Source organism: Sitophilus oryzae, unplaced genomic scaffold (assembly GCF_002938485.1).
Source record: "Sitophilus oryzae breed Bouriz unplaced genomic scaffold, Soryzae_2.0 scaffold_1373_pilon_pilon, whole genome shotgun sequence".
Taxonomy (NCBI): domain Eukaryota; kingdom Metazoa; phylum Arthropoda; class Insecta; order Coleoptera; family Curculionidae; genus Sitophilus; species Sitophilus oryzae.
In genome coordinates, this window is record NW_022146030.1 from 310,113 (window position 1) to 332,459 (window position 22,347).

General features: G+C 31.8%; 1 protein-coding gene across 1 annotated transcript in view; it reads right to left on the bottom strand.

Annotated features, from left to right (window-relative positions):
- Positions 1-21,383, bottom strand: part of LOC115875329 (low-density lipoprotein receptor-related protein 4) — a 169,859-nt gene extending 148,476 nt beyond the window's left edge. The window contains exons 1-2 of the mRNA XM_030890751.1: positions 21,019-21,383; positions 8,915-9,271 (exon numbers count right to left, since the gene is read on the bottom strand). Of these exons, the coding sequence (XP_030746611.1) occupies positions 8,915-9,271; positions 21,019-21,070 (409 nt within the window). The 5' untranslated portion in view covers positions 21,071-21,383. The remainder of the gene's footprint in view (positions 1-8,914; positions 9,272-21,018) is intronic.
- Between the last annotated feature and the right edge of the window lie 964 nt (positions 21,384-22,347).

Genomic DNA, 22,347 nt, shown 5'->3' on the forward strand with positions numbered 1-22,347 from the left:
GTCATAAATATTTAAACGTGTTTATGTAACATTATCGTCCATCCTTATAATTTTTACGAATTTTTGGTTTAATTAACGTAGGTAGTTCTCAAACTAAAATATCCGAAAGTCGGACAAACAATAATTTTATTAAAATGTCTAGGAATTTTCGTAGAATTTCGAAGAATTTCGTATGGCCGAAAATTAGAGGTTTATTATTTCATGTAATATCATTTAGTTATTAATCCAAGTTCGTCCTTGATTTCACTTGTTTTCGTGTTTTACTTGTTGTTTGTGTTATTTATTATTATTTTATGTCGTTAGAGTCACTTTTCATATAGCACAAAAGGTGCGAATCTTAACAATATGCACTACTGGTTCAAATCTGCCCTTAATGCAAGTAGTTCAGCACCAAGGCCGTTGGTCGGTAAATGTTTAGGCAGGAATTCTAGGATGGCGAATGATTGAACTTTTTTAATTATCTGAATGAAATGAACTATCCACAATTTCTAAGAGATAAATTGTTAGAGGATCGATCATGTTGAAATTGCATTTGTTACAATTTCATCAGCATGAATGCAGTTGGGCCGCTTATTTTGCTATGAATGTGTGGGGCTTCTTGAATACCAATTACTTTAGTAGATGGAGACGCTGGAGCGGCATATTTCTATGGCTAGCTAGGTCATCGCATTTAATATGCCTGGGTTTTAATTTAGGGGTCAAATCAAGAACGAACATGGATAAATAACAATTAAATGGTATTAAAATGAAATTAAAATATATGTTTTGATATTTTGACGTAACCAATTTACCTCTTCTTGTTTCCTAGCCTACTACTATAATTTTTAGACCATATAATACCAAGCGGCAGCCTAACATAATTTGTTCTCTTAATATCTCCGATTAAAGAGAAGGTAGAAAGTTGCGGTTTGCGCTGATATTTTGAAAATTTTCTGCTCTATTTAACTGTGTAAAGAGAAATATAGCCTCCCATTTAAATTTTTTATGCAAAAGCGCAATATCTGTTATGATGAGAAGCGCCCCGAGAAGCGCCCCCTAGCGGACATTTTTCGAACTTGAAAATAATTTCCAGCCATTTCTCTCGGTCGATTTACTTATTAGAATATTTTTCCCAAAGTTATACGATGAGTAGTTACTGAGATATAGCCGGTGTCCATTCTTAGTTGGCCACCCGGTACGTGCCGATGCAACGATTATCTTATAGATATGCTTTATTTTTAGTCCAAGAAAATAGGCCTTCAAATACGAAGGTTTGGTGAAAACTTGATTTTTTTATATAAGTTACTTTAAAAGATCTAAAAATGAATTGTGAAAGATTTTTTTTAAATTCATCCCTTAGAAGAGATGAAATAAATAAATAAAGTAATTTTTTAGAAATTCCGGAGAAACGGTAAGGATTAGAAAAAATAAGTTCAAATAAAAGTTATAGAGCGTCAGATTTCAAATAAAAATGGTCTCTTTACTTTTTTTGCTGGAATCAAAACTAACCGAGATAGGATGGCTAGAAGCGAGGGCACAGCTTCTATTGAATCATTTTTTAAGTCCTTACCGTTTCTTTGAAATTTGGAAAAATCTACTTTATTTATACTTTTTACCCCTTCTCGGGGGTGAATTTAAAAGAATGGGAATTGAAATTTATAATTTTCCGAGCAAATTGAAAACAAAATTTAAATAAATGAATTTTTCAGCAACTTATTTTTTTTAAATTTTTTTCATCCCTTAGCTTCTAGCCACCTTATCTCGGTTAATTTTGATTTGAAAAATATTTTTTTGTGACATGATAATTATAGAGTAATAAGTCTTCATGACGGGTTTTTCTATGTTTTTATATCATTTCTAATCCATGTCTCTGTTTATGGCTAAAATTTGATATCATAAAACTAGGTTTACAAAATGTTCTACTGCTGCCGATGCCGCACTAAATTTTTAATAGCCATTATTAATATTAATAGCTGAGATCTACAGGATCCGGCAATAGTGCGTCGGGCATCTGCAGCTCCTAGAATAAAAAACTTAAGAATTTTGTTTAAGTGCAAATCTAAAGTAAGTTCTAGGATGTATTCCAGGAAAATATTTTAACTTCTATAGGGTGGCTCGAAAAGTGTGAGTGGATCGGGATGATTTTTTTTTAAATGGAACACCCTCTATATTATTGCATTTTTGGCTTCTTTTCAGATCACTTTACATAATCCTATGATATGGGTAAGTATATTTTGATACTTTCAGAGATATTAATAAACAAATAAAAAATATATATTTTTTAGCCTTTCTTAAAAAAATATTAAAAATACAAGAACTGTCCTGAAATCAAAACTATACTAGATATTTATTTTATATGGTCTGTACTTACATTGCTATAAATATGGTAATCGTATATCATACAGGCTGTTCAAAATTTTACGCCAAACTTTCTAAAATATAAAATAATGTTTCTTCTTTTTTTTAATGGTTTGGTTTTACCTAATCTAACACCCTGTATATTATTTTATCAATAGATGGAGAATTAAAAAATGAACATTTTTTAATTCTTTATCTGTATTTTTTTTTTCGTAAAATTATCCTTCTAGTATTTGCTACATTTTTTGTCCCTTGTAAAAAACGCCACCGCGCATATTGTTTGAGGAAAAAAAAATTCCGAAGCTGACTTCCAAAAAATGGTTTTGTCACATCGAGCTATTGAGGCGCATAAACTCTATTATAAAAATCTATAAAATTAATAAATTAAATCTATTAAATTTAATGCAATCGATTTAAGCACCGGCACCGGCATCGATTTTGCTTTGGTTTGATATTATATGTCCGGTCCAGTAAATTATATAGTGTTAGTCGGTCCGGCAGCATAGGCCGGTTAATAACATAGAATAGAATGCAATTTTCGGAAATTGTGAAAAGTTGCACTGGCGCAAGCAAAGACTCCGGCTTTGCTGGTGTCTGTGCAAATGCTCTCACAGGTCGGGGGCTAAAATAAATAACACATAGTATTTTGATTTATCATTATAACTAACAAACAACCTTCTTCTCGTGTTATACTACTTAATTTCTCCTAACTACAAACAACTTTCCAGCAAATAAACATATGACACAATAAGAATTTACGGGTTGTATACGCTTTAAAGCTGTAATTACCCATTGATATTTTAACTTCCGAAAATTTTCGAGTCCTGAGTGTCTGAAAAAATATACATTATAATATTGTCCAAGTCCAATAAAGCAATTTCTGATCTAAACATATACGTCAAAGATTTAAACAAAAATTTAGCTTTAAGGCCAATAACTGTAAATTCCGATGCTTCAGCAGAAGAAACAGTTGCCTATTCTTAAAAATTAGTTTAAAAATAAAATAAAGGCAAAATTTACACATACGAAAAATACAGTGTCCCAATATTCCGTGGATATAGAACTACTACCTTATTTTTTGAATCAAAATAAGTTCATTAAACACAATTTACCTCTATACAAAAGTATTTCTTCATTTACTAAATATGTAGTTAAAAAAGTCTTGTAAAAAACCGAGCATACTTTTGAGGAAAAAAATTATTTTTCCGAAGCTAACTTACAAAAAATGTCACATCAAGCTATGTAGGCGCATAAAATCTAGTATGCCTTAATAATCTACTTGGCGAATATATGGAATTTTATGTTAATATCACAAATAATGATCTAACATGAAATTGACTATTAATAGTCAATTATTATATATATATATATATATATATATATATATATATATATATATATATATATATATATATATATATATATATATATATATATATATATATATATATATATATTTTTTTTTTTTTTGAGGAGGAGGGGAAAAATCTTGCATAAGACACCGTTGGGTAGTGTCGGATTCCTACCGACTAAAAAAACCCTCCTCGCATTCCATCGCTCTATCCAGCTGGAAACCGCTTGCGCATTACTTCAGCTGGAAGGCTGTCTATGCGGTTAGGCCCCGCATTCTATTTCCTTTGGTTTCTATTATTTCTCGAATATTATAATCATATGTAATTATCTATATGTAATTTTCCACGCATCTATATGTAATTTTCCATGATGTTTCACCACTTAGTAGCCCTTGCATCATATTTTTGGCATTAAAGACTTGTCCACCACTGTCCCGTTGGAATGACTCTCTAATCTGCTTCCATTCACTGCAGAGGAATAGTGTGTGTTCGACACTGTCAACTTCCTTGCAATACATACACAAATTTGAGGTGGATCTCTCCCTTCTATGCAAATAGTTGTTAAAGCATCCGTGCCCTGTCAATGCCTGTGTTAGGAAATAGTCCGTCTCTCCAAAGCTTCTGTCTAACCAGATATTAATGTCTGGTATGAGATCATGTGTCCATCTACCATATCTATCTAGATCCCACTCCTTTTGCCATTCAATCATCAGTATGCTTCTTGCCTCCAGTTTTGATGTCCCTTTGTATCTCTCTCTTCTCTCCTCTACAAGTAGGTGAATAGGAGGCACCCCGGATATGACATTTAATGCTTCAGCGGAGACGGTTCTATATGCACTGCAGATCTTGAGGTTCAGTTTACGGTGTATAGCTTTAAGTTTTTGCCTTATATATCCCTTTGATATTGCGAAGTGCCACACTGGGGCGGCATATAACAGTTGAAAGTGTGCTACACAGGCTAGGATTCTACGTTTGGAAGCAAGTGGCCCTCCTATATTAGGCATCAGCCTACCCAGTGCGGTCAAAGTTCGTTCCGCCTTTCGTATAACTTGATTTATATGCTCGCCGAATGTAAGCTTTGAATCAAGCCAAACTCCAAGATATCTTATTGCATTCTTTGGTGAAATTGTTGTACCGAGAAGCTCAAATGATATATGAGAGATATCCTCTTGGTGGTAATAAAACCGCTTCAGTTTTGTTCGGTGCTAGTTTTAAACCTTTGCGCTCGATCCAGTTGGCCACTCTTTGTAGCCCTGCATTAGCAACACTCATGAGTGTCTTTTCGTTTTTGGCCGTTACCACCATCGCTACGTCATCGGCAAAGCCGATTAGTGTTACTCCTTCGGGCATTGCCGTTTCCAGTAGGTCGTTGTACTGGATATTCCATAGTGTTGGGCCAAGTACTGACCCCTGTGGCACTCCACTGGTTACGTTAATCTGCCTTTTAGCAGTATCGTCTTCAATTAAAATTGTCCTTTCAGAGAGATAAGATGCCACCATGTTAGTCAGAGACGAACTTATACCCCATTTTTGCATTTCGTTCAGAATGATCTGCCACGAAGCACTGTTGAACGCATTTGCACATCTAAAGTAATTACTGCGCATAATTTTCTATTATTTGGTGCATAATCTGCTGCTTGTCTGGCAATAAGAAGTACATGTTCGATCGCATGTATGTTTGTCTACCTTTTCGAAAACCATATTGGCGCGCTGAAAGAGTTCCTATTCGATCGAGTTCTTCATTTAGTCTAATAAGGATAAGATGTTCATATAGTTTTCCTTCTATATCTAAAAGACATATCGGTCGGTATACCGCTGATCCATCTTCTGAGTTAGAGTTTTTAGGAATCAGTACCAGTGCGGCTTTCTTCCACTTAGGAGGAAAGAGCAAGTCTCTTGCTAGGCGATTATAAACCTTCGAAATATACTCTGGTTTTTTTGTCTATTAATTGCTTAAGTATTTCGACAGGCACGTTTCCAGGTCCAGAGGCTTTTCCGTTTTTTAATTTATCACAGGCTTGTTTCAATTCATTTACACGAAAATCTACAAAACTGTCTCTAATATCACAGTTAAATATCATGTTTGGATGAACAGGGAATAGTTTTTTAGCTTCCTCTGCCATTGCTTCAACCGCTCAGCTTTGATTTAGAATTAAATATATATATATATATATATATATATATATATATATATATATATATATATATATATATATATATATATATATATATATATATATATATAATATAATACATATAAGTTATATATTAATTAACGATTGGATTTTGTTTATTTTTTTATGTTTGTTTTTGATTGATGCCCTCAAAACTTGCCCTTAAAAAAGTGATTATTTTTAAAGTTTACCTAATACCCTCTCACGGACAAACGAACTACTTTTAATATAGAGGTAAATTGTGTCAAATGAACTTATTTTGATCTCAAAAATACGTAGTAGTTCTATGTCCACGGAATATTGGAACTCCCTATATATTTTGTACGTCTGCTTTGGAACACAAAAATCTCTAATTTTTCTTTCTCAAAAAACTATGGAATGTTGTGGTTTTGGCAAGAGATAAAAAATGTAGTAAATACTAGAAGGACCTTTTTACGAAGAGAAATCAGTGGTCGCACGGCGGTGGAGTTGGAAAATATTTCTCAGGAACTCCAAATCTTCTTTAAATCGAAATATTGGTTCTTAAATATCTTAAAAAGTGATTATTTATTAAAGTTTACATAATGCCCTCTCACGGACAAACGAACTACATTTGTATAGAGGTAAATTGTGTCCAATGAACTTATTTTGATTCCAAAAATACGTGGTAGTTCTATGTCCACGGAATATTGGGACACCCGGTATATTTAGGCATATACTCATATCAAAATAAACAAAAAAATAGAGATGCTAGAAATTTTACTGCAGATATGAAAAGAAGGCTCATCTAGAAAATTTAAAGTGTCCATTGAATAATATCATAGCAAGAAAAATGTAGACAATTTATGAACATTGTAAAGATGTACACGATTTGGTAAGGATGAATAAATTAAGACTGGAGAATAACAAGAAAATTGAAATCAATGAATACTGCGCTATCACTAAAACGATTCAGTTACCTAGAGTAACGATTAAAATTTAATAAACCCCGTCCGGTTTTGACCACCCGCTATCTAGCTGGCATGGAAACATATATCATACATTACTAAAATCCAGTGGCGCAACTAGAAAGGGCTAGGGAGTGCTTAGCCTTTCCAACTTCAAAATTAGCTCGTGCGGGTTGTTTAATATTGGTTTTAAACTCAAACAAATATACACAGAACCAAACTTATATGGAATAACTCTTTATGTCTGATTAAATTTCTTGCAAGGATAAAAATTGGTATACAACTTTTAGATAAGGCTTTTTGTTGTAAATATATATGATAATAAAGAATAAACGACTGCCGCGACTTATTTTCTTTTGAATTTTATGTTCAGTAAATCACGATTGTACGGTAATTTTCATTCGATCTAAAAAAATTAAAAAAGTGCCTTAGTAGAATTAAGAAATGTACAGAGGAGAAGCATTATTGCTCTCACCGAATAAGGAATGCCACGGTGTTGTATCGAAAACATATGCAAGATATTTGGAATTAGAAACACATAAGAATAGGCTCAGACAAAGTCGTCAAAGAGTCACAACTAAACAACAAGACCGCCTTGTGTGCAAAATTGCTAGAATAAATCCCAATGTTTCTCATCCAGAGCTACAAAGACAACTTCTGGCAGATACAGGTGTAAACGTTTCAGTTGAAACCATAAAAAACGGCTTCGTGCTCGAGGGTTTTACAGTAGGAGTGAGTTACGGATCCCACAGTTACGTCGGCAAAATAAAATTGACCAGCTAAATTGATGCCTTTAACATCAAAACTGGACAACTGAGAATTGACAAAGTGTTCTTTTTTCGGACGAGGCCAGAATTGGCCTAAGATCGCATAACCATCGAATTCGGGTTCTCAGAGCTCCAGGAAGACGAGCGAGACTAGTGAGAGACTGGGCTGCCAAATCTGTACCAAGATATAAAGGAGGAACTGTAATGTTCTGGGGAGGTATTAAACTCGGAGCAACAACTCCAATGTTGCCACTTCAAAAAACTTTTAACGAGTCGGAGATATGTTGATTTGGTGCTAGAACCAATCGTTAGTCTTTGGAGAGCTACAATTGGGGATAACTTTAACTTCATACACGAGAGATAATCAAAAAAAAAAATTTTAATAATCTCACACACTGGTCAAAGGTCAAGTATTTAATATTTTATAACTTTAAAATTATATCTATTTACTGCGTACTGTTCTAAAATTGTCCATGTATATTCTTTTTGTAATTTTAAAGAGTTAATTTTTTTTGAATTGTATTATTTGTATTGTGTAGTTTTTGTTGTTTGTATTTTTTTTTGTGATTTTGTTGTTTGTGAGTGCTTTGTCGATGAAGCTGTTTTGGCTTTTTGCACAATAAAGCGTTGTGTTGATGTTGTTGTTTGTTGTTATTGTTGTTGTTGTTGTTGTTTGTTATAGTGCACCTCCCCATACCAGCAGAGTGACTAGAGAATGTCTCGAAACGGAAGGTGTCATAGTTTTGGACTGACCTGCATGTTTACCAGATCTAAACCCTATCGAACACTTGTGGGACTAGTTCAAAAGAAGGGTGAGAGCTCGCCAAAACAATCCAGGAAATCTTGCACGGCTTATTCATGAAGAAGCGCGGATAGAAGCTTGCATAAGGGCTAGGGGTGGCAACAAGGAATATTAAAATTATCAATTTTCTTTTTGTTTTTGCTTTTTGGCCATTACAAAATTAAATCTTAATTACGTTTTAGAAAACCAAAAAAAATCCAATTTGTTTATTTTGGAAAATGATTATTTTTTTTATTGCTATGTGGATTATTTTTTATTAAAAGTCATTGGTAGGACTGAGTTTTATTCATAAACACAAAATTTTCATACGTCCCAAAAATTATAACAAATAATAGATGATTCCATATAAGTTTGGTTGTGTGTTTTTAAAGTTGAGTCCCCTCAAAGGACTTGACTGGAAGACTTGACCTTGACTAAAGGCGGTAGCATTATCAGCAATATCTTACCTATATTATACATCAATATTACCCTTAAGAAAATTACATTCGGTTGGCTCGTGCATGTTTCTTACAGCTTAATCTAAACATTCGTAATAAATGAATAAGAAATAGCTTACCACCTATCATTCCCCAATTAATATTTCCTGGCAATTGATACTCCATCCTTCCACCATACATTCCGTTAACTATCGACCCTCCACCTCTATTCTGAATTTGTTTATCAAGGTCTTTTTGATAGATCGATGGAATAGCATAAGCGGGTATTGGCAAAGGGAAATCATAAAGAAAGGGTATGTCAGGTTGATCATGTTCAGGCTTCAATGTAGTTCGAACGCCGTATTGACGTTGACCGGTAGCGAGAATAGGTTTCTTTCCTGCTTGGCGTAAAGAACTAGATCCGAACATTTGCCGTGCCGCTCCTGGATGAACAACCGACGACGTCTGGTTGACTTGGTATTCTAGGTCGCATTGTACTGAAATAGAATAAAAATTAGTTAAAACTAGCTGTAAAAGCTGAGTCAACGATAGAGTAAAGTCTTACCTGTATAAAACTACTAAGAAAAAAAAATAAATTTACGACGTTATTAACGTATAAATGGTCTCTTAATAAAAATCGCTACGAGTAAAAGTTATCGAGATATTTGAAATCGAAATTATCAATACCTACATCATTGACATAAATCAAATATGTTGACTAAATAGTTAATAGACCGAAATCATAACTTTGAAATGTTTGTGTGCCAAATCATCATTTTTTCGAAGAAAATTTTATGGTTAACTTAAAAAAATAAAGATTTCCCGAATTTATTATTTCAGCCAAATAACTATCTACTCAACATGTTTATTTTTTTGTCAACAATGACAGGTATTGACTATTTCCATTCTAAATACCTCGAGAACCGTTGCTCGTAATGATTTTTACCACGAGACATTTCTTTTTCGTAAAAAATTACGAAAATGTATATTTTTTTTACTCAGTAGTTCTATACAGGTACCGACAAAAAGTAATTACTCTTCAAAACAGTTAAAACACTTATAGGTGACGCCCTCTACAAATAGGAGTCATAATGACATCAAAATCAAATTGTTCATGTCAAAAAACTAACAGACACCCCAATTTTCATCCAAATATTGACGTTACTTGAGAAATTATTTAGAAAAAATCAAAATAAAAATGAAACTTCTACACCCTGTATCTCCGAAACTAAGCAGTTTAGGACATATATTTATAAGAACTTTTTTACTTCTTTTTATCTGCAGGATATGCTACCGAAGTTTCCGGAATACAGTTCGGACCATCCTGTATAATGTTATATACCTAAAATTGATAGTTTTTATAATACTTGAATTTGTTTAAACAAATACTAGATTTCAGTGTTGTAAAAAATGTTTAGTGGTGTCATTGTTTATGAAGTTAGACTACTAAAATTTAGTAGGAGGGTTTTATAGAGATGAAGAAAAAGATATACACTGTCAATTTTAAAACTTCCCACCCTTAATATCTTTCTTGCAGTTAAAAATATGATTTTTTTTTCTTTCCACACGTCAATTTTATTTGTAAGGGGTACATTTTAAATTCATATTTTTAGCCTTTTAGGAGGGCTACAAGCCCCTAGGAGGGGTAGATGTCACCCTTACAATCTTAAATCGGAATGGGGGTCAAGTGGTACATCGTTTTAAAGGAAGTCGAAGATGTGGCACTTGACCCCCATTCCCATTTAAGATTGTAAGGGTGACATCTACCCCTCCTAGGGGCTTGAAAGAAAAAGGCTAAAAATATTCATTTAAAGTGTCCCCGTTACAAATAAAATTGACGTGTCTTTCCGATTTTTCATATTTTTAATTGCAAAAAAGATATTAGGGTGGGAAGTTTTAAAATTGACAGAGTGTTTGTAGAGATATTTTAGTTAGATGCTACCGGGTGTTCAAAATATATTTATGAATTCCAACTAGGTACTTAAAATTAAAAAATCTCAAATTTTTTTAAATAGCACACCCTATATAATATATATTATATAGGGTATTATTAATAATAATAATAAAATTTTTTAATGTCGATCAAACCGGTATGACGACCGTTCCTAAAAGTTTACCAAAAATGTACGAAAGAAAATAGAACAAGATGGATTGTTAACTTCGGCGGAATTAGGTCAGATGGTAACTACTGTTTTCTGTGTGAGTGCGAATGGATCATATATGCCCCCAATCAGAGCTGCAAGCTCACAAAAAGCTTAAGTCTTTTTTGGATTTAAATAATTTTAATGACTTAAGTCACGTGATTTTAAGTCATTTTTCGAAAGCTAACTTAAGACTTAAGATTTAAGTATTTTTCAAAACGATTTATGATTTAAATATTTACTCCGAAATAGTAAAAGATTTAAGTCTTTTTAGAAAAAACTCAAGTTATTAAAAAAAATTAAGTCTTTATAAAAGACTTAAGTCATCAAAAATATTTAAAACTAAACGTTCTCTAACCCAGTGTGAGTACATATTATCAAAGCAAAACCTTTGAAGGCGGGTGTAAAAGGACAATAACTCACAATCTTTAAGTTGTTTAATTAATTATGCGGTTTAATTTAATGCTTAAAAAAGCAAGAGGGCGACATGTTTCGGGAATTTAAACTATTCCCATCATCAGGTCCAAAGCTAAAACAATTACAGAGGTCAAATTTATAAAATACAATCACAACAAGTTAAAAAGTCAATTTTTTTTTACAAAGTCAAAAAGTTATATCTATCACAAAAATTGTTCAATCACAGATAACAATATGGTATGCTAAATTTGAAAAATTAAAAACAACTAGACTAAAAATCATAAGGTGAGGGGAGCCGTATAATCAGCTATAATTAGATAAATTGAAAGAAAAAACTAGGCAATAATCAAATCATACCTCAATGCACAATTCAAAGAAATTTACTTAAGCATTAGTTAAATTTATTTTGAGTCATATACAGGGTGAGTTTCCTACGATGTTCTCTATTGGTATCTCGGAAACTACTGGAGATAGAGAGTCGGTTAAATGGGGAAAGAATTGCAGTTTTGTGGGGTCATAAATATGCGCCTTTCAGATTTTTGATAAAATACATGGCTTACTAGATATTTCGAAAAAAACAAATTTTGACTATTTTAAAAATTGTCCCTAATTCCATTATAAGCTATGTTAGACAAAAAGTTTTCAGATAAAAGTTGTAGATAATCTCATCCTTAATGAGTCTGTGTTCTCCGTTTTTTTCTAAAAACGACATACAAATATATGTTTTTTTAAATGGAAACCATAGTTGGCCATGACTTCATAAAAAGCGTCATTTTTTAAGATTTTTAGTGATATAAGCTATAATATCTTTTCTTCGAAAAATTACTGAGTTATAGCCGATTCTTATAATTTTTAAACATTTTCACTTAGCCATGGAAACGACTTCAATCGCCGTTGCTCTCAGAAATGTGAAGCCGTCACATTCAAATTTTGTAAATTAAAATAAACACAAATTGTAAATATGTATTTTTCAAATGAAGAAAAGCGTGTTGATCTCGCACATCAATAGAGTGGTTCCAACATGACTTTCATTATGATACACCACCCCCCACCCCCCATAATGAAAGAAATGTGAAAATTATTTATATCATAATAATTATACAAACGCAGGGATAAGAAAAGGTGGACTAATTGCATGGGCCTCCTCGATCACCTGGTCTATCCATTTTAGAATTTTTTATGCGGTATAGTTAACAATAACGTTTACAAAATAACTTATGAATTAAGAGAGGCACTCGAAGTGGCGGTACGAGAGAAGTTTAATTAAGTCGACAGGTCCTTCTGTGAGAATAGGTAGTAATTCAGTTTTAAAAAGATGCAACTCCCAAAACAATGGCGGATTTTTTGAACATTTTCTAAAATAACTTAAAGTGTATGTAGTGATATTATTTATTTAAGTTTTGTAATTTATTCTGACTTTTTATAAGTTATAAATCATAACTGAATAAGAATAACATGCAATCTAAGTGAAATTAGCCAAGAAAGATAAGAATTGGCTATAAGTAAATTTGGTGTGTGTCGTAGTGAAAGTCATGTTGAAACCACTCGATTGATGCGCGAGTATCTAAATTTAATTTGTCATGTCTTGAAAACCGTTCTCTAAAAAACGTAATATTCACCGGTCAACCCATCCTCGAAAATGTATGGTCAAGAAAAGTTGAACCAATAATCCTACACGCTTTTAATTTACAAAGTTAGGATGTGAGACCTTCACCAAAGAATATCTTAATACCCTTCACATTTATCAGAGCAAAGACGATAAAAACTTGTTTCCATGGCTAACTTAAGTGAAATTGTTTAAAAATGATAAGAATTGGCTATAACTCAGTAATTTTTCGAAGAAAACATATTATAGCTTATATCGCTGAAAAGCTTAAAAAATGGCGCTTTTTATGAAGTCATGGCCAACTAGGGTTTCCATTTAAAAAACATATGTTTGTGTCATATGTCAAAAATGACAGGCTTTAGAAAAATATGGAGGACACAGTCTCATTAAGGATGTGATTATCTACAAAACTGCAATTCTTTCCCCATTTAACCGACTCTCTATCTCCAGTAGTTTCCGAGATACATATAGAGAACATCGTAGGAAACTCACCCTGTATATTTTTATATATTTTTTTGTATTAGTAATGTAAGTTGAGACAACTTACATTACTAATTTCTCAACTTACATTACTAATACAAAAAAAATATATAAAAAAATATATCACTCAAAATAAATTTAATTAATGCTTAAGTCAATTTCTTTGAATTGTGCATTGAGGTATGATTTGATTAATGCCTTGTTTTTTCTTTCAATTTATCTAATTATAGCTGATTATACGGCTCCCCTCACCTTATGATTTTAGTTTAGTTGTTTTTAATTTTTCAAATTTAGCATACCATATTGTTATCTGTAATTGAACAATTTTTGTGATAGATATAACTTTTTGACTTTGTAAAAAAAATTTTGACTTTTTAACTTGTGATTGTATTTTATAAATTTGACCTCTGTAATTGTTTTAGCTTTGGGCCTGATGATGGGAATAGTTTAAATTCCAGAAACATGTCGCCCCCCTTGTTTTTTTAAGCATTAAAATTTAAATTAAACAACTTAAAGATTGTGAGTTATTGTCCTTCTACCCGCCTTCAAAGGTTTTGTTTTGAAAAATATTTAAGTCTTAAAGTTTTATAAAAGGCTTAAGTATGATTTTTATAATAAATTTTTAACAGCAGCATTTCTTTTTCACACACCTAGTATAGTGCAAACCTAGTCTTTTAAGCTCCTGAAATACACGGCGAATTTTAAAATTTTGCATTTTTCGACCCTCTTCGTATCTTGATTTTAGTTGCGCCACTAAATTTTACTTGGAAATCTCTATGGAGCTCGATTTTCACCTGTTCGATAAGTTATAATGTCCGAGATATGAGGGAAGTCGAAAAATGTAACAATTTCAATTTCGCCCTATACAAAGTGTCTTAGTGCAAATATTTTCAGGGGTGGTATATTTTGATCCCAGGAACACGTCTATGAGGTTTTTTTCTCAAAAAAAAGATGTTGAAAATCGTGCATTTTGTTTTAAATTTCCCTGTATATTTTTCGAAAACTTTTTAGAACTGCCCGTTCGCCGCAAATTTTCCCACGGTATAATTTCTTAATCTCTGACATTACCATAGTTACGGCTTTACTCTATGGTTACGGCACTAAAAGGGATGCAAATACAGAAAAAATCCGGTGGCTCTCAAAATTTTTTCAAAAAAGATTAATTTCTTTAAATTTTCAAACTTAAATAACTCGGTTATTTTGGACTTATCTGAAAAATGGTAAAGAGAAAATGTGTTTCTTTTATCGAAACCAGCCCTAAAAATATTTGCACTTATTTAAGACTCACCCTGTATACCGGGTGCCCCACAATGAACGTGCATTAGAAGTTTCTAGAGAACTGTAATATCTAGATCGGAGATTTTTTGCACATTACTGTTTCACAACGAGATCTATCGATTAAAAATATTTTCAATATGGCGACACTTCCGGAAATACCGGAAGTTGACAGCAACTTTCTTATTTTAAATGGGGAGTTCTCCTATTTTTTACTACATACTTAAATTCTCTGTAAAATTCGATGAATTTTGATATCAAACACTCTATGCCTAACATTAACCGTTTTTGAGAAAAAAAAATAAAATTTTTGAATGAAAAAAACTTCTTGGCAAAAAAATCTGTATAGCCTAAACTACAAATTTAGTAATTACCACGGTCACTGTGGCATAAAGCGAAGACATGTGACTATCTGTTTCAAAAATTAAATTGTTCGAATGTCATATAATATTGACTGTAGCTGTCATGGAATTGAGCGATTAAAAAATTATCATAAATCATTTTTTCCAAATGGAAACCCACTTTTTTATTTCACTAGTGAAAAGGTTTTTTCATTCATTACTTTTTGATTATACATGTTGCTATACATAAAATAAATCGTTTTTAAGTTATTTATGATTTAGTTTTAAAGTGCATATTTTTTTGTTTTTTAACCAGTAGCTTATGACTTTAAACGTCACACGATGTAAAACTATATCTGGCCATGTCATATTGCCATTAGCTATCACTAAAATACGAGATATATTTTTATCACTTTATAAAGTTTTACCAGCAGCATTTATAATATACAAAATTCAAATAATTAGTCTTTTAACTTTTAACAGAATGATATAAATTGTCTGATGCTTTGACACTTAATGTCAACGGAAGCTAGATAAAATCAAGAAAAAAATACGTTTTAAAACTAAATCCTAAATAACTTAAAAACGATTTATTTTAGGTATAGGAACATGTATAATTAAAAAGTCATGAATTAAAAAACCTTTTCACCAGTGAAATAAAAAAAGTGGGTTTCCATTTGAAAAAAATGTTTTATGATAATTTTTTAATCGCTCAATTCCATGACAGCTACAGTCAATATTATATGACATTCGAACAATTTAATTTTTGAAATAGTTAGTCACATGTCTTCTCCTTATATCACAGTAGCTGTGATAATCACTAAATTTGTCTTTTAGTCTATACAGATTTTTTTAACAGGCAGTTTTTTTTCTCCAAAAATTTTAAATATTTTTTTCCTCGAAAACGGTTAATGTTAGGTATAGAGTGTTTAATATCAAAATTCATAAAATTTTACAGAAAATTTAAATATGTAAAAAAAATGGGGGTACCCATTTAAAATAAGAAAGTTACTGTCAATATCCACTATATTCGGAAGTGCCGCCATATTGAAAATATTTTTAATCGATAGATCTCGTTGTGAAACCGTAATGTGCATGTGTGTAAAAATCTCCGATCTAGATATTATAGTTTTCTAGAAACTTCTAATGCACGCTCAGTCTGGGACACCCTGTATATGCAACTAAGAGGGCTATGAGAAATATGTGTTTACAATTTTTAGTTTCATAAAAAAATAGCATAGTAATGTGAAAACCGCATCTTTGTACTTAGGCTCATAAACGAGAAACCCTGTAAAATACGCGAAAATGGGTCATCCTGTACATCAAGTACCACAAAATTTAATTTAATATAATTGGCGTTTTTATGTTCTTTACGCTTTTATGTTTATTTTTTTATTGTTGATTATATTAGTTATTCTGAAAATAAATCGTTTTATTTTAAGTGGTTTTATTCTCATCTGTACCTACAATAAATTAATAATATGATACTCAATAAGAAAATCGCTTAATTATTGGTAATACAAGAAAATTAATACTAACATTTAAAAAAAGGTACTCAAATTGAATTCTGGTTGTCTTGACTTGAGGTTAATTAAATTGATTTAAATCATTTTACTGACTTAACTTACAGATCATTAAGATTTAAATCGAAAATATAGACTTAAGTCATAAAAACTACTTAGATAACATTATGTTGATTTAAGTCTTTACAAAAATGACTTGACTTGAAATAAAAGACTTAATACTTAAATCATTCGAACTTTATGCTGAATTTGAATTAAGATTTAAATCATTTTGATTTTAGATATTACTTAAGACTTAAGTTTTTTTTTTAAACTGACTTGATGAAGCTCTGCCCTCAACGTTTGTCTTTCCGCGCAAACGATTTAAACCAGTGTTGATGACCTACGCCCCTGGCGGATCCTATGCGGAATGCTATGAGAGTGGTTGGATACAGAATGACATTTTTACCAGATCTTTATTATAGAAGAAATTTTGTACGAACTGCACTTATAGACTCCAGCCACTTGGCTTCTATCAAACCTTTATCGGTATATTACTCAGATGTTTCAAAACAGTGGTTAAGAACAAACCTACAAACCTTGGGCGAATCAGAACACAATTTCAAATTGCATAATTGATAGGAAAAGCATTTCAAAAGGCAGCTACTACATCTACGGCACACAATGCCTTTCGAGCAACTGGAATATGGCCACTAGATTAAAAAGATTTCTTCAAGACCTCAAGAGAAACAGTCGCCCTCTGGTGAAGAAAACGATGCAGAGTGTTTGTACTGTCATTATTTGTATTCCGAACCAACCAAAGGCTGGATCCAGTTTTCCAAGTGCAAGCAATGGGCACATTGTTCTTGCTCTGGTGTAGAGAATGAAGCCGCTGATGTTGTTTTTGTTTGTGCACTGCGTATAAATTAATTCTTGTGGCATTGTTTATTTTACCTATTCTGTAATAGGTTAAAAATAATCTATATTTATATTAATTATTTTATTTTGTATAAAATTATTTTTCATCAAAATCTATCCAGACTCACAACCAGATTATTAATACATAAATTAAAATATGGTGAATAATTTATAAAAATCATCAAAAAACAATTGATATCCTGAAATATAAACTAGTAAGATATAAGTACATATTAGTTTTTTTCTTACTTGATTATAAGTATTATGGCGCGTTCTCACGACACGTGTACTTGCTAAGTCTTTTTTATAGGCCTACAGGGTCTGGCGGGAGTGCGGTGTAGTTCTTATAATAAATAACTTAGAAATTCTGTATAAATCCTTACGCGCCGTGTATATCCTGTATACCAATTACAATTGTTTGTCAAGTCGTGAGTCGTGAGAATGCGCCTTTACAATCAAAAATCGTTCATTCAATGTCCATGTTGACAAAATATAAAATAATTAGTTTGCTTTATTTTTTGTTCAATGAAGCACATTGAATATTATTCTTCATTTGAATACAGAATTAAATAAATAAACATTTTTTATATTTAAGGTAGTGGGAAATAATAATAATTTATTACCCTTCCAAAGAAAACCCACGCTTCGAACTGTGATGAATACCGCATGATAAGTCTGATGTCCCATGTCCTCAAAATATTTCTCAGAATAATTCACACCAGAATTTATAAAAGATGCGAATACCACCTAGACGAAACTCAATTTGGATTTCGCAGTGGCCTAGGTACTCGTGAGGCGTTATTCGGATTAAACGTTATCACTCAGCGTTGCTGAGACATGAATGTCAATGTAATCGCTTGTTTTATAGATTATAGAAAAGCCTTTGACTGCGTTAACCATCAAAAACTTATAGAAGTCCTCAAAACAACCGGAATAGATAGAGAAGAAATTCGATTGATTACAAATCTCTACTGGCAGCAAAACGCAGTGGTTAAAATTGAAGGAACATCGTCAGAAGAAATCACGATTAAACGATGTGTAAGACAGGGCTGTGTGCTGCCACCGCTCTTATTTAATATATATTCAGAGGCTATCTTCAAAGAAGCTCTAGAAGGAATCGAATGTGGAATTAAGATTAACGGGAAAGTGATCAATAATATCAGGTATGCCGACGATACAGTTGTGCTGGCCGAAAATGAACAAGATTTGCAGAGGCTAATGAATGAATTAGTTCGGCATAGTGAAAACTGCGGTCTCCTCATAAATACCACAAAAACGAAGGTTCTTGCATTCACCAAAACACCTGTGCAGATTCACCTGGATATCAACGGTGACCCAGTAGAGCAAGTGTCTTCATACAAGTATTTGGGGTGTATTGTAAATGATCAATGCGACCCGAAGAAAGAAATTAGAAGCCGCATAGAACAGGCTAGAAAAACATTTATAAATATGAGACAATTTTTCACAAGGTCAGATTTGAGTTTGGAGCTACGGGTACGCATGGTCAGATGCTAAATTTTTTCAGTTCTCCTGTACGGGTGTGAGAGTTGGACTCTTGACATATCGTTAGAAAAAAAACTAGATGCCTTCGAAATGTATATTTACCGCCGTATATTTAGAATATCATGGGTCCAAAGAGTTTCAAATGTGGAGGTTCTTAATCGAATGAGAAAACAGAAAGAACTCATGCTTGCCATCAAAGAAAGAAAAACACGCTACATAGGCCACATAATGAGGGGTAAAAAGTATGAACTTCTCAGATTAATAATTGAAGGCAAAGTCCAGGGCAAAAGATCTATCGGCAGACGCCATAATTCCTGGCTAAAGGACATTCGTAGATGGTTTGGTTGCACATCAATCGACATATTTCGTATGGCTGTATCTAGAATGACGTTAGCTATTTGGATCGCCAACCTTCGAAAGGAGACGGCGTCGTAAGAAGAAGAAGTGGGAAATTTTAAACTGTTTTACACAGATATCATTAGATTTTATTATTGCATCAGTTCGTTCTATTGAGATAGTGTTAAACCTAAATAAAAAGAGAAAAACGCCTAACGCACTCTTGTGGGTCATCAGAATGACTCTTTAAATTGATCATTTGAAAATATTAAAATAATTCTAGTTGTGTTAGCTTAAAGTATTACGTATAATATATGAGATAAAATTTTATATGGAGAAGCATCAAGTCGTTGGGTATATTTATGAATGAATGGATTCATTCAAAAGTTGGGCTGGGTCCGGATCGATATTATAGCCGCGTCGAAGCAGCAAGAATCTTGCAGAAGATCTCGTAAATAGTAGAATAATATGGTTTCCTCGAACTTTTTTGATTTTTTTAAAATGCAGATGTTATTTTATCCAATTAGTAAATGTTTATTGTACTTTTCAGCTTGTATACGACAATTTAATATGACATTAAATTTGAGTTTAATGCTGTAATATATTCTGTATATGCATATAATATCCTCGATTTTATTCTAAATTAAAAAAATATAGTATAATATATACCACATATCCCAATCAAACAAATCATAATAATTCATTGGATGATCGTCCCAAATATTATATGTATATATACGATACCTAATACCAAAAAAAAATATTTAATATATGTTTTACCGTAGACACAAGAAATATTATGAAAACTAGCTAGAATAATTAGGATACCGAAACAAACTAAAATAGCTAGGTTTATATTTACTGCAATATTCTGCAGGAACGCATAAATATTGTGATTTTTTTATTTTTTTCTTAGTTTTCCACAAGTTTCAAAAAAATAACAAAATATATATAACTAAACAATAAATAACTAAATCTAGAATCGAGATCAAGTTAATTAGCTTCGTTGTTCTTTTTGGTTTATACAACAGTATGCCATAAGGCAAAAAGTATTTGCTTCAGTGTAACTGATTTATATGTATTTAAATATAAATAAGGAAAATATGTATTCTTTATGGATACTAAAAATGGATTCATGTACATAAATTGTTACATGGAAAGGTAAAGGATAATATGTATACCAAAATAAATTAACTAGTCGATAGTGATTTAAAAAGATATGTTCCATAATGATTTTAGTTGATAGAATTATTATGTTATTTATAAAATCTTGCATAGAAAATATTATTACATTATAAATAAGGTAGGTAACTCAGTTTTTTTTTACTTTTGTTTATCGTAATAACTAAATGATAGGGTGAATTTTAAGATTAAGAGAATCGGCATAGACATTTTTATTTTATATATTCTTTTCTTATATATTTAGAAAAATATGGTATATTTATATATATTCTTAAATATTTCTCACTAACATTGTTCATCGATTAAAGTGTATCATAAGATAACTAGATTCACGGATATCAATTGAAAATAAAAGATGTTGCAATTAAATATAACTCTTTTGGGAATAATACAATTTATTTAAATGTCTAACATATATGTTTAATTTCTATAACTATGAAGTATTTTTTAATATACAAAAAATAATAATAAAAATAGTGTGCATTAGAATACTTGTTCATACTTTGTTCTGTATTATTCATACTTCACACAGTATATACTCACCATAAGCTAGACAGCTCACTAGAATCAGAAATAAGCTGGTAGTGGTTAACATATTTCAAAAACAGTCAAAACTACACTAGGGTGTGAAACCACCCCGTTATCTAAACTCTCCTCTTGTATCCTCTCATTTGTTGTTCCTACCGTAACGTACTTCTTTGGTCACCAAACACCTCCCACCTGCGGAGGAGGTAAGGTGGTTCCCGATGAAACAATCAAAGCGAATTTACATCCGAATAATTTTCGAACGATTGGACGTTTCCTTACTTCGGTATATTAGCGAGCGAGCCGGATATTTCTTTTTCTATTCGAGCTGGGTGGTATAAATTTTCGAGTATGGCGATCGATTTTTCTCGGAGTTAGCTTAACAAGGGCACGGGACGGCGCAGATATTTTCAGTGGGTTGATAAAACGACGAGATCGGCGGTCCAGGCGAGGATTCTGCGCCAAGACGACCCACGCAAATATATAATTAGTGCAGGAGTGGAGTCGAAGATATTTATTGGGGATGTAGTCGGCTATCGGTGTTGTAAAATCGGGAAACGGATATTATATACCGGGTAAACTGCTAATAAATATCGTCTAGTCAGATTTTTTTGTTTCAGATTTTAATTGAAATTTCTATTATCTTTTAAACAGATGCCCTATTGAAATATATTATCCCATCAAAAACATAGAATGTAAAAAATGCCAAGTCTCGCAACACAATACTTCCACTATAAAGAGTTCTGAGATCTCATGTAAAATCAAGTCAGTTTATTTTATTTAGTTTCTCTTTAAGCACATATATTCAACAATTTTGTTACAATTTGTTAGTATCAATATTAGTAACCTTTATTCCTGTAATAATAATAATGACTTGGTAAACGCCCGATTATATTATATTCTATACTAATTAATAAACTTTTTTTTCTTTATGTTAATTTTCATATTTTACTATAATTCACTAATTCCAAGGATCTTTTATTGAATTTTTTGCTACTGCATAAAACTACAAACGATTTTGAAGGTTTTTAGACCTTTGTTAAAACAATATTTTTTCTCTTTATTACATTGCGCACAATTGTTTACTTTTTCTGAGTAATTATTAGTACTACAAAAAAATTGAATTTACTACAATCAATTGCATCGTTTGTAGTTTAGGTACAAAGACATTATGTCAAAATATGTTAATTTCCAAATTTTACTATACTTCGCTAATTCCAAGAAATTTTCATTAATTTTTTTTGCTACAACATAAAACTACAAACGATTTTGAAGAGTTTTAGACATTTGTTAAAACAATATTTTTTCTCTTTATTACATTGCGCTCAATTGTTTACTTTTTCTGAC